This window comes from Armigeres subalbatus, chromosome 1 (assembly GCF_024139115.2).
Source record: "Armigeres subalbatus isolate Guangzhou_Male chromosome 1, GZ_Asu_2, whole genome shotgun sequence".
NCBI classification, from domain to species: domain Eukaryota; kingdom Metazoa; phylum Arthropoda; class Insecta; order Diptera; family Culicidae; genus Armigeres; species Armigeres subalbatus.
Window position 1 is genome coordinate 21,602,984 of NC_085139.1, and position 13,035 is coordinate 21,616,018.

Genomic DNA, 13,035 nt, shown 5'->3' on the forward strand with positions numbered 1-13,035 from the left:
AGGTCACCCATTTGAGAAAACCAAATTATCACCCTCAGATTAATGATTCTGAACGTGTGAATCGGGTGATAACTACGGCTATCCGCGCTACCATCAAGAATCAGCACAAAGAATGGGCTAACTCATTGCAGCAAGTTGCCTGTGCCATAAGGAACTCTATTCATGAAGCCACCAAGTACTGCCCATATTTCCTAATGTTCGGGAGAAATATGGTCTACAACGGTTCGGAATACCGGTGCTTAAGAGACACTGCGGCAACCGCAAACAATACGATCACCAACGTCGAACAGAAGAAGCTATTCGAAGAGGTCAGACGAAACCTAGAATCGGCATATAAGAAGCACGCCTCGTATTATAATCTCCGTTCTAACTCCAATTGTCCCACGTACTCGGTTGGAGAGAGAGTTCTCAAGAAGAATATGGAACTATCGGATAAGGGAAAAGGAGTATGCTCGAAGCTTTCTCCAAAATATGTGCAGGCCATAGTCAAAAGGCTTGTCGGAGCTCATTGCTATGACCTAGAAGATTTGAATGGGAGGAAACTTGGTATATTTAACTGCAAGTTCCTCAAAAAGCTGGTTCAGTAGGTTTGTTTGCCAATCTTAGGAACTTGCATTTTTCAGCAAGCTATGTAGCTCTCTTCGGAGTAGTAACAATGTACCATGACGCTTTTGCTCTGGTTACACAAAAAACCACCGTGTGTGAGATTTAGCTCTGGCCATTCGGTCAGAGCAGCCCCACAACAACATCATTTACTGGGTGCTTCCTAGGGGAAAAGCTTTGGCTGGACCCCTAGAAGAAATCTCACATACGTGTTGGAATGGATGGTTGAAGATGGATTCACCAGTAACTATTTTGTTGGAGATTGTTGGTCTGCTCATGCCTACCCTCTCGACCAGAAGACAGAGTGAGTCCAGGAGGTAACTCCTGGATGATGACCTAAAACTATAGAAACTCGGAGCTGTAAAGCGCTGATGAGGAGTACTGAACAGGAAGTAATAATGCGAGAGTCTACAGACCGAGGGTTCTAAGACGATGACCGCCTAAGACTCGGATGTCTTGCTCTGAAAGAGTAGACGATGAAGAGCAACCCGAGTAAATCGAGCTGGCAGAACAACACATCTTCAAGAAAAGAGATGCTGTCTGGAAAAATCTTTTTTTAAATTTGTAAATATAATTCCTCCCATGAAAATAGCGACGATACCAAACTTTTTTATATTTAGTGTTGAGGGAATATTCTTTCTGTGTTGAGCAATGTTAGTTGGTAGTTAACATCGAGTCTTAACCTAGTTTAGTATGCTTAATGCTAGACTTTATTGTTCATGTATATAGTGTTGAGAAATTTTCATGTTAAATTATTGTGTATAGATAAATATTTACATCACATAGTTATTCATTTATTTACATAGATTTTCATATTCTGTTTTTCAAATATTTATGTTATATGTGATGTTATTTACAATATTTATTCAGAAATTTATTTATTTATGAAGATAGTTATTTATTTATTTATCAAATTTATTTATTCATGTTGAGAGTTATTTATTTGTTTATGTTGATAGTTATTTAGTTTTCAAATTTATTTATTTATTTATTTATGCTGAACGTTATTTATTTATTTATTTTCTAAAATTTTTGTTGAAAATAAATTTCTTCTACTTCGTTGAAAATTTTTGGTTGGCACGTCATTTTCGCACGACCCCCTGTGCAACACTTCGAGTGGGTCGCGCGACATCCTTCTCATCCGATGGTTCCTTACCTAAAATTACAAATTAAAAGCGATTAATATATGTTCATTAAGCTTACCTCACATTGGAATCAAACTCTCCTGTTCTTCAGCAGCTTCTTCCGATAATTCGTCCTTCCTTCCTGTCCGTCTTCAAAACCAGGATTTGGCAGGTAGAATTGAGAATTACTCCTCCGGTGGCAGCACCAAAACAAAAACAATATCCATCTCCGGATCCTCATTTCCAGTCACTTCGCCTATGAAACATACCAGAAACATATTTGCGGGATTAGATTCGTCAATCGGATCACATCATTACACTTTATTTCACTTTTATTAAAGGATAAACTAAAGAAAAAAGCAAATTACCGAAACTAAAAATCACTTCAGCACCATCACTTTCACTACATATTCTTAACTGACGTTTCGTTGTTTACTCGATGAAGATTCAATGTGTGCGTGTGGATAACTTATGTTGCGCGACATGCTGTGCGATAATAGGGTTAGGTTGCAACTCATTTTATTCGTGTTTCGTAGGGACCGATGAAAAATTCGGTGACAGAAACATGATGTAAAGTGATATTATGCAGATTCAGTCATTATATGCTTTTCAATAGCTTATGTTAGATTAAGCGTGATAAGCAGTAATAAACTGATTTGCGGAGTTATGTTGAGTTATTTATCGTTGTGTCCGGTCCGAATAAAGTTCGGCATGTAGAGTAATAAAAATATACGCTCATTCACTCATGTGGGAGTGTACGTTTCATTCAGTAGCAAAGTATGGAATACAAGGAAGAGCCTTGGAAATGCTTTTGAAAGATGAAACAGTTATGCGGTAAATTCAGAATATGGATGATGTTCCAACGTAATGTTTGGTGTAATCTTTAGTCTGGATGAACCTGTTTTGTTGATATATGTGAGAATTCGTTGTGTCGGTTAGTGTTGTAGTTCGTGTGATGTTGTTGTCGGATGCCCATTGAAGCTAAATTGAGTAAAAATGAAACGTCGGGTGAATGAATACAATAGTCTATTTTTTTTTTGGTTTGATGAATCCGTTGTTTAGAGTATTACAATAATCAGTATAAAGGAAAGATCAAATTACAGAAAAAGTATATACGAAATAAGTAGTAGAATTTACCCTACGAAAATTTGGTTGTAATTCCACAACCAAATTTTCGTAAAACAAGCTCGGTGTTATGTAGCGTTTGCTACAATCTGCGAAAATAGGATAGAGGATTAGGATAGAACATAATTATAACACATAGCTTTCTCCATACGCTAATTTGTTTCACGTACGCCAAATGGTAGGCCAGCAAAAGTGAAACGACACTGATCGATTACCATAAAACGATAGGTCGCGATTTCCGCCGCGTTCGATTTCGCGAGATCAAGGTCGGGTCCAAGGAAGTTTTCGGGAAGATTGGGAAAGAGAGAGTCGTGGCTGCACCCGAAATTGCACGAAGAGCCAGCGGTCAAATTAATATCTCGCAATTGTCCAATCGGTCGAAAAGATTCGCGGAAAATCCGAATTGAATTCGGCGAGGTCACGTTCCTTAATCTGAGGATCATGGTTTCGCTCACTTTCGTCCGAACCGCAGATAACAGTGGAAGGGTCTTTCTTTGTTCGTGTGTCGTTTTCAATTTGTAAGTTAGAAAGCAACGTGGTTAAACTTTGATTATTGTATTTAATTTAATTCTCCTCGTTTAGTTCAAGTAGTGCAAGTAAATATAGTGTGCGTCGTAGGCTAGATTTGTGCGTCTAAAATCAATCTAGGCCAGGTAATGTTAATTGTGCTATTGTGAAATCTGTGCAGTATGGTAATTGTCTTGAGTAGCCGACGGCTATATCTCTTCCAAGCGCCAGGTCAGCGGAAACCCCGGGACGAGACCCCGGCAGCCGTCAACTTGTCCGGTGGGAAGCGATCCGTCAGCAAATCGCTTCAGCGGGGAGTTGTGGTCGTCAATTGCCACCATCGACCAAACCGACACGTGGAAGTCGCCAACCGCCATTCATTGGCCCACGTGGCGATCATCAATCGTCAACCGCCAGCGGCGGTAACAGCAGCGCAGGATACAGAAGCAGTAACCATCTGGTGAGTCCGGACCAATTATTCTTGCGTGAAGTGTGGCGTCCGCTGAGGACGCCACGGAGAAGTTTTTGTGCCAACCGTAGGTTGAAGAGCATGACTTGCTAAAAGTTCAAACATTGTGATGAATTGAGGTTGGGTGTCGGCGAGATACAAAACGTGCGCACGTACCGTAATTTATGGCCGCCCACCCAACCCAATCTGATTAGACACCCGGGTGCAACAGCATTAGCCGTTTCGTTGCTGCATCGATGTCACATCGCTGGGAATGAAGAAACAAGCACAACAGCACAGATAGAGTAGTTAAAACGCACACAGATAGAATAGGATAGGTTAAAGAGGAGAGGAAGAAATCTACAAAATTATAAGCATGCCCTGTTAATAAACACTTACCGTTAAAATGTGGAATAAACCATTATTTGCTAGACCCTCAGTAATGTAATAAATGTTATTATATTATCCTATTCGTTAAATACATGTTTTGAGTGTTTCTACGTTGCTTCGGAATCGTTTTAGTTTGATTATTTTTGTCTTGAGTTTGAATTTATGTTGCGCGACCCTTCAGCTACCATCGCGACTCTGGTGGAAGGTAGTGGAAACTTCCGATGATGATGAAATGACGTCTTGTTGCGTCGTCATGAGTATGCGTGACCTCTTACCGTTGATTTTGAGATGTGATTGATGTTGCGTAGAGTTATGCTGATGCGTCAATAGAGGTTTCTACTTGTTCCATTTTGGGAAAGTAGTCGCACTGGATCGATCTCATTCTTCTTTGAAGATTATACTTGGACTCGCCTTGATTGAGTCTCATCCGGGCAAACGAACTTGGTGTGCGGTCTCCTTTAGTGGAGTGGCGCTTAAGCCGCATATTTTAATAAGATCTCCAGTGCCAGCTACAACTTTGATCGGTATTCGTCAGGAATGGTAGGTATCGAATAATAAATCCCACAAATTACGTGTTTTTTATTATGTGAACTTAAACAGTCGTTGACTTCGAATTCGTCGGAGTATAAGGAAATAGGAATCAATATTTCGCCAGGATATCTTTGTTTGACGGTTTTCCAAATGTTAGCATTGACAATATTGCTTATTGACGACTGTTTCTCGAGGGAAATAGTATTAGTTACAACTTTTTGTAATATTCCATCGCAATCAAAATACGCCTTCAGCTGATGTTCTATATCCATTAATACAATGTGACCTTTGACAATTTCATCATTTTTACATTGAGTAGGTTTACAAAAATCTTTTTTTCAATAGCAATAGTTTTAGGAAACCGAAAAATTCCTAGATTTTCGATGTATTTCAGGAATTTGTAATCTGTATCGATGAAATCAAAAGGTTGATTGAGACGATCTAAATACTTGCGTAGTTCGAATTTAGTTTGCGCGTTTTCATCACCGGTCAAAACTTTGTCTAAAACATCTTCTAACTTTAGGACAATATCAGTGTTTAATTGGCTTGTTTTTTTTTGAATGGTCGTTACATCACTTCTATGGATATTAGTTTCGTTATGTAGTTCTAATGTGAAAGCAACGGCAGCACGATTTATATGCTCCAGATTATTAGGCAGAGCTGGTGATGATATGGTTCGTGAAGAATTCGGTTCAATCGAGCTGCAATCGGAATGTGATTTGTCATTTGAAGTGTTAACAACTAGATCGTTATCGAACAGAGCAGTATTTGGGTTTTTTGTTAAGACATTTATACTATTAGAACGTGCATCTGGTACCGTAGTAGTATCATGCCGTAGACAATGACGTTTGAATGCATACCAATTAGAGGTTTTTTGTATGCAATTAGGATACGTACAAACATAACGATAATAAACAGGAGTTTTGTGACTAGTCGTAAGATGCTTAATGTAGTTAGTACTAAAAGTAAAAACTTCTTCACAAGAGTGAATAAAGCAAGCAAACATGTTTAACAAGACAGATAATCCTTCAAATTGTTAATACATTCGTATTGCTCCTCAACTGGAATATCGTAGAAATATGTTGAGATGAAAATCCAAACTAGCCTCGATATACGGGAGTGTTCCAATCCGAAGACTGCACTGCATTTAAGTAAAACATCGATAGCTCTGATCAAAGTGTTGAACCGGTACGTAAAATTCTTGTAGCGCACTTGAAACTCTCCGTCCAGAGAGGTCACGTTTTCGCCAATCGCTATTAATTTCGGAACCGGTTGAAATCCATGCTTGGTGTACTCTTCCATAAACTTGTCCAACGTGGCAGATGCGTCGTCATCTGTAGCTGCGAATAGAATCACGTCTTCTTGGGCAACTAGAACCGATGGCTTGAATATTCGGGTTACCTTTGTAGGCTTCAAAACGTTGTTAAGCAACAACAGTATCGAACAGTGCTTGGAGTCTAAAAGTAAGAGTTTAACAGATTGTTATGAAATTCCCGTTACGGTAGAGCAAGGTAAAGTAGCTACCCAAGTGGATTACTCACAAACACTGAGGGCTAAAGGCACAACCAAATAAAAAACAACAGTCTCATGATTCAACACATTATATTCATAACGCTTTTCATTTTTCCCTGCTCTGGGCTCCTACTTCTCCTACTCTGTGAGATTCTAATCTTATTTAGGTGCACTGACTCACGATTTGCTGCATCATAGTGGCTTCTCAGGGCCGTGCCAGCCCTGCCTGACCGAGCGGCCTGGCCGCGCTCTCCTCAGCGCGCGCCTTGCCTGTCACGCGTTGCCGCTCGAGCGGAGCCTTCGATGCCGATCGTTCGCACAGCCAGCTAGCCCTGCTATTCTCCTTCCGTCTCGCGCTAGGTTCACTCGCCGACAGAATCTCGAAATCGTCCAAAGGTCGTGGCCTACTGCCGTCGTTCCGTCACCACTCGCCCCGTTTCACCGCTGGGCTCCCGACACGAAAATCAAACCTGCGAAAGAAGCCCTGCGGACGGTGGAGCATTAATAGGCTGCCTGCGATCTCAATTACCGTGGGCTTACCCTTGATGGGGCTTCTCTTCCTGCGGGCGATGCTAATCCAAGCTCCACTGCCTTTTCGCGTCTGGTGCGCTTGCGGGTATCCACTGGTTGACGGGGTCTCAAGCGCCGACGTGCTCCCTGCCTTGGCTGAATTGGGACCTACGCAGTGGCCTGCAACTGAAGCAACCGCTGCCGTCACGTATCGGAGTTTTATTCGGTGCCGGAGTGTGGAGAGGCCTGAATCACAACATATGTTTTTAGAATATGCTCCGTTTTATTCAGTAGTGTTCTGCTCACCTGTCAGACAACTATTTCCCTGATGGTCCGGGTTTTAGTTTCCAAATCAGTGCCCTCTAAACGGCTCCTATTCCAGACCACGCGCTCGTAGATTCTGGAAAACAAAATGGCCGGTCCTTGGGTTTCCAGTCGAGATCAAAAGATTTTTTGGCTTACCGTCACACAAGATGACCCGATTATGCTTCGAATTCCTTGCAAGGAATTATGCGACTTAACAATCATGCACAGGGCACCTCAAGTACCACTTCCGGCTTTTCTTTCGTTTTCACGACTTTTGCCACCTCACGCTAGTAGGCCAAAATGTACGGTTGCAATTTTCTGCAAATTTCGTGCAAATCAAATGGACGTACGATTTGTCGCGGGGCCTAGTGCGAACTGTTTCTCTCGCTGCTCTGACGTCCGTGCCGACCTGCGATCGGCGACGCCTGCTTCTAGTCGTCGGAGCGGAGACTCACTTGAATTGCTGAGTGCAGGTAGGCGTGAGAGTTCTCTGGCCACACGTTCTCTCACTTCCGTCTCTCGTGTTGGTTTGGCGAGCAGCGGTGGTGATGTACAACAGCCAAACATTACTTCACACGAATGTGTGCTTGTATCGGTGTCGTTTCAGCGATAAATGGTGTTGCGTTTCGTTACTCTCGATGAACGCGCATCCGTGTGAGTTTGTGTGTGTTGCATATATCAGTCATACTGTGGCGAGGCGATTATGTTTCTGTGGCTAGCTGGACAGGATTTCAGCAAAGTGTTCAACAGGGGTGTCCGAACTGTGATACACGGGACAGTGCGTATTTTGATTTTACTTTGTTATTTTCTAATGTGTCATGAGACTATTTTATTACGTTTTTTTTTTTACGTTAGCACATACGAATAAACTAAAACGTAACAAGATTCTCATTAATATTGTCATTCTGAAATACAAAAATTACTCACTTATATCAGTATCAGCATTCTTCAAACAATCCAGAATGCTTTTTGAAATTTCATCCTTGTACGGCCGATCCAAGTATTGCATTAATTTGGGAAACGCATTATTCCATTTTTTGACACCATCAGTATTACCATACATCAAACGGAAGTCTATGTCGATCTGGAAAAAATATTAATGGATTATTAGAGTTAAATTATATATGTAACGTTAAAAGTGAGAATTTTCCTCGTAACGCTATTTATTTGAGAAATTTCTAAAATTTATGTGTCCACAAAATAAAAAAAACAACCAAAACACACACAATATTTAAATGCATTATTATAACATGACTCACCGCTTGATACCCATGAACGTCTTGATACACTTGATAACGGTTGAACAGCTCATCGACGAAGGATTTGTTTTTCAGTTGCCTTGTCCTTAAAGGGAATGAATGTTCCCATTTATCCAACGCAGTAGTCCATGGCAATTTGTTATGCTCCAGCCACTCAATATCGTTGAACAAGGACTCGTCAGTAGCTTCCGGATCTAGGTTAATTTTTTTGCTGCATAAATGAGCTTCTTCCCGCAGTTTTCTTTTGGCGATCTTTTGCCTGATGTTTACGAGTTTGTTAAACAATTTTCCTCCTGGATTTCTTCTTCCACCTGCACGAGGTATGAAATAAGTCTGCTGCAAAGATTTATGGCGTGTCAATATTTTATTCTGCAGAATGAATGTGAATAACGAGTTGTAGCATATAAGATGAACAAAAGAAAAATTGATCTGAAAAATAGTCAATCAATAATAATAAATGAATAAGATTCGAAGTTCGAACAACCCTGTAAATGATGCAGAAGATTATCAGCCTTTTTAAACGTTGCGAGATTGTGTTAATTGAGAACCGAAAACACCGTCTAGGTATGTGTAAGTCTTCGAATTGACAATTGAACGGTCGTTTTATGTACATTCGGGAATGATGTGTGTGATATAAAACCTGAATCTTGCGTGTGGGTGGTTGTATGCAATTCTAAACGATATAGAGATGGGTGAATGATGTGTGCGTGTGGAGCTGATTTGAGACGCTTGACTGATGCGAAGTGATTTAGGATCGTGAGTAGTTTGAGAGCAGTTGTTGAGGACGGACGTGGTTCTGGTTTGGTGGACGAAGTGCGGAATCGTTAGCGGTTTGAGATGGCTTTCTCGTCAAGAAGGGGAACGGTGAGATGTTCCGGTGGGTGCACGACACGAGTTAGCATTTTTTAATTAATAAACATGTTGAAAAAAAGACAAAATGACTATTCGTATCACAGTTTTTATTGTTATGTACTAAATAATCCATCGTGATACTACCTTTGATAATTGATCCTTGTAGTATACTATATAAACCAAGTATAAACCCACATACCCAATTGATCGAATTATAAAAAACAGATTAAGCCACCCACCCTCTGTCGTGCCTAATCAAATCTTCGACCAAAATATTGGTCTATGATCAAATGTTTCATAAAGTTCTATAAGAAAGGTCGGAGGAGCTTTAGGTGAATCCTATTTTTTCTATTTATTTGTTTGCTTCATTTATATGCATTTCTGCTGTTTCTGAAAAAAAAATATTTTGATCCTTGGGAGAAAATAATGATTTGTCTATAATTCCTTATAAATAAATTCGATGTCCGATTAGGTCAATTTTCAATAGCGAACAATAGGGCCCAATTGTCGATTGCAAATTGTTGCGCCAAGTTGCAAAAAGTGTGTCTACAAGATTTAGATACATAAATATATAGATATCATCTTAGATCTTCGAGCTGAGTCGATCGGTGGTCCTCAGACATCATACCAAATGTTCGTTTTTTGAGTGCACATAACCTTTACGTAACTTAGTGTACTGCCGTCATATTTGAATTCATATGTACATGGGACATTTATGCGTATAACGGCAGTGTACGACAAAGGCAAAAACATTGGATAAGTTGAGAAAAAACCTTCGGTCTTTTTTGTAGAGTTTTCATGTTCCGAATAAAAGTTATGGTATGTCAATACAAAAGTGGATCACTACCCTAAAATTAAGTATATCTTTTTATAATAAACTTGAACTGTAAAGAAATACCATTGATGTGAAAAATTGATTGTCTTTTTTTTTTGGAATAATGTTATTGTTGATATTATTCGACTCTTCCCGTAAATCAAACCAGATCAAGCACGCACTTTGAGTAAGTTTGAAAGTTCAATTAAAAATCTTTTGCTCAACATCATTCCTTGCTATCTCAAATAAGGCAGGTAACAGTATTTTTTCTTGGACTTACAACTTATTCAAAACTGTGCTCTCATTATGATATTAAAGTAGTAATATTTTTTTATTTAAACACACTTTTTGACAACGAAAAAAAAATAAACCTGCATATGAGCCTTATATGACTTCCTATACTGCGGTTATACGCATACTTGTCCCATGTTTGCTGAGATTCCCAATATACATGGGACAGTTATGCGTATAACGGCAGTATAGCTTCTTCACCTGGCTGTTTTTCCTTTCGGATTACGGATGAGTCTAACGTCAGTACAGGCTCAACTGGATTATAGGCGCCATCAAGAGTATAATTGGCCCTCACGAACAAAACTGGCTCTCAGGAACATAACACTATACAGATAGATTGATGATTTATGATTACAGTTGCAGTGAGTTCCTGCAACAATTCCTCTTTCATGCTGCAATAATCATAAAAATAAAAATTAGTCTTGGGGCGTTTAATTTCGGTGACAAATATTTACCTTTTTCTTCTGACTTCCTTTTCAGGGGTTTTACTGTCTATACCAAAAACATGGACATTGTGGTAGTGGCGCATTCGTTCAGTCACGACGCCCACGACAGACATAAATAACCACCGGCATAGTAGTATATGACGCATGCAGAAAAATGTTGAATTCCTGTGATCCTGAAAAAGCATCCAAACAAAGTTTTTTTCCTTTAGAAATAACATTTTTTTGCGCTTACCATGCAATCAACGCTAAAGTCCATCTAAACTTCGTCGCGATGTTCGTGGCCTTGCCAAGATTCCTCTCGAATCATCGTTCCTCAACCGAACCTTTAAAGAAACACTTTCAAATGTATTGACTAGAAAAGTGAAAAATAGTCCACATGATGTTATGAGATAATTTCAGTAATTTTTGTACTTACGTTATTCAAAACAGGGCAAATATTAATCACAGATGATGAAGCGGAATAGACAAACTTTTATATTAACGGGGATTAAATATGCGAGAATTAAACTTGTTTCACGAGTGTAGTGATAAAAAATATTCTTTGGCTATTTCTGTCGAATGTTTTGATATGACAGATAGATACAATTATTCGTTTTATTATAGACTGGCGGATAGAGTTAAAGCCACTACGAGTTTTATTATGATAAATATATTTATAAAAATATTTATCTCTATTCCCATAGATTTCAAATAAGATCTATAACCTTTGACATCAAAATACTATTCATTGAATTATGCAGCTTGTAGTCGGAATTACGGGAACCTATACGCCAATCGGGCATGGAACATAATAACATTCTACAAGTAGATTGAATTAAGATGTGTATCAAGTATCAAAGTTAATAAAATTAGGGCATGTATGTATCAACCCTTATTTATTTCATGCAAGTCTTCTGTCACTCTACTTGTAAAATATCTCTATATATGTTAAATGAATTAGGTAATGTATTTATTTATTACTTACAATTTTTTCGTGCTTGAATAGCGCAACGATGGATTTGGCGTAATCACTTAAATACTCCTCTCTACCGCGTTTTCCAGCATTGCAGTGATGATCTATTATTATTTGCGTCAATTCACGTTGGCTATCTGCCGACAGGGGTCCGACAGATGCTCTCTTGATTAAATTCTGGCCAATAATTGTTTGTTTCAGCAGTTCCTCCAAATGTTGTGGACTAAAATATTGATGTTGAGCCGAAGCGAATACCTCAGTATTAGTTGAAACTTCTTTCGAAGGTCCAGCGGCTAACGAACAATGTTGATCAACTGAGAGAATAGCGGGTGATTCTTTCCTTTTGATTTTTGGATTGTCAATGGGCTGTTTCAACGGCTCCTTCAATAAGGCAAAGACAAAGGTGCTGTTTGAAATAGATGGCGCCACAACATTTAAAGTAAAATGAATTTCCTTGTATGGACAAATCATCCGTTCTCATCAACTACGCATCGAATCAATATGAAAGCTAGGTCAAAAAGCTACAAATAATTTTTAGATTTTTTGTACCAACGACTTGTTTTGCAGTTCTAAACAATAAAAGAGATTTCATTGTACCTCCATACTAAATTCTAGCTGTTTACTTTCAATTTTTTCAAGACTGTTCTCCACCTCGTGTGTGTGGAAGGAACATTAAAAACTTATGATATCGAACAGCAGATGTCACTAGTGTATATGCAATATTACATAGATACAAACACGCAGCAACACCACCTGTCGCCTGATAATGGAAATATTCCAATTATACCATCAGGTGTACTAGCTGTTGTTAAAATGTTTTGAAAGGGCCTCAAGCGGATTTTTTGCTAGAATGCAACTGACGACGTCCTATTGTTGGTTATTGTTTTGCCGATTTTGAGTCAGAACGGATGGTCTAGTAGTAGTGCAAGCTGCTTTCGTTAGTTCAACGGACGAAGATGAATTACATCGGCCCTCCACTAATTGGGTGCCAAGTGATGTTTTGATATTTTGGCCAACAACGGGATGCTTCAGTATACGCTTCGATAGTTGTAGACCACTGGAATGTACATTTTGAGACGAAGCGGATGGACCGGCACTGTTTTTGACTTTCAGTAATTCAGCTGGGAAGCACGATTGCTTACTGGGTTTTTTAATCGGCGTGAATTTACCAGCAGTACAAGATCCTTTCAATAAGTCAGCGGTTGATGATCCTCCTTGACTATCGGGTACGAGGGAAACAGGTGCTTCTGCTTTAATTGTTTTCTGATCTGTAGCAGATTGCTTGAACAGTTTTCGTAGCTGTTGCGGATTAGAATGTGGATTTGCTGTTTGGATGACTGCTCCGGTAGCAGCCAAAGCTACTTT

The 13,035-nt window shown here is 39.4% G+C and overlaps 1 protein-coding gene and 2 long non-coding RNA genes across 3 annotated transcripts; all 3 read right to left on the minus strand.

Annotated features, from left to right (window-relative positions):
* Positions 1-4,018: 4,018 nt before the first annotated feature.
* LOC134206013 (uncharacterized) lies at positions 4,019-11,855 on the minus strand. Its single transcript, XM_062681702.1, has 6 exons — positions 11,683-11,855; positions 8,316-8,651; positions 7,984-8,140; positions 5,834-6,185; positions 5,039-5,429; positions 4,019-4,075 (listed from the first exon to the last, which is right to left on the minus strand). Exons 3-6 carry the CDS (start codon positions 8,117-8,119, stop codon positions 4,019-4,021), a joined length of 936 nt encoding a protein of 311 aa, XP_062537686.1. The 5' UTR covers positions 8,120-8,140; positions 8,316-8,651; positions 11,683-11,855.
* Positions 6,249-7,871, minus strand: LOC134208178 (uncharacterized). The gene is made up of 4 exons (XR_009978530.1): positions 7,213-7,871; positions 7,057-7,150; positions 6,781-6,996; positions 6,249-6,724 (listed from the first exon to the last, which is right to left on the minus strand). It is a non-coding gene; the product is annotated as an uncharacterized LOC134208178 (long non-coding RNA).
* Positions 10,316-11,281, minus strand: LOC134208179 (uncharacterized). The gene is made up of 4 exons (XR_009978531.1): positions 11,134-11,281; positions 10,951-11,070; positions 10,728-10,891; positions 10,316-10,664 (listed from the first exon to the last, which is right to left on the minus strand). It is a non-coding gene; the product is annotated as an uncharacterized LOC134208179 (long non-coding RNA).
* Positions 11,856-13,035: the final 1,180 nt, after the last annotated feature.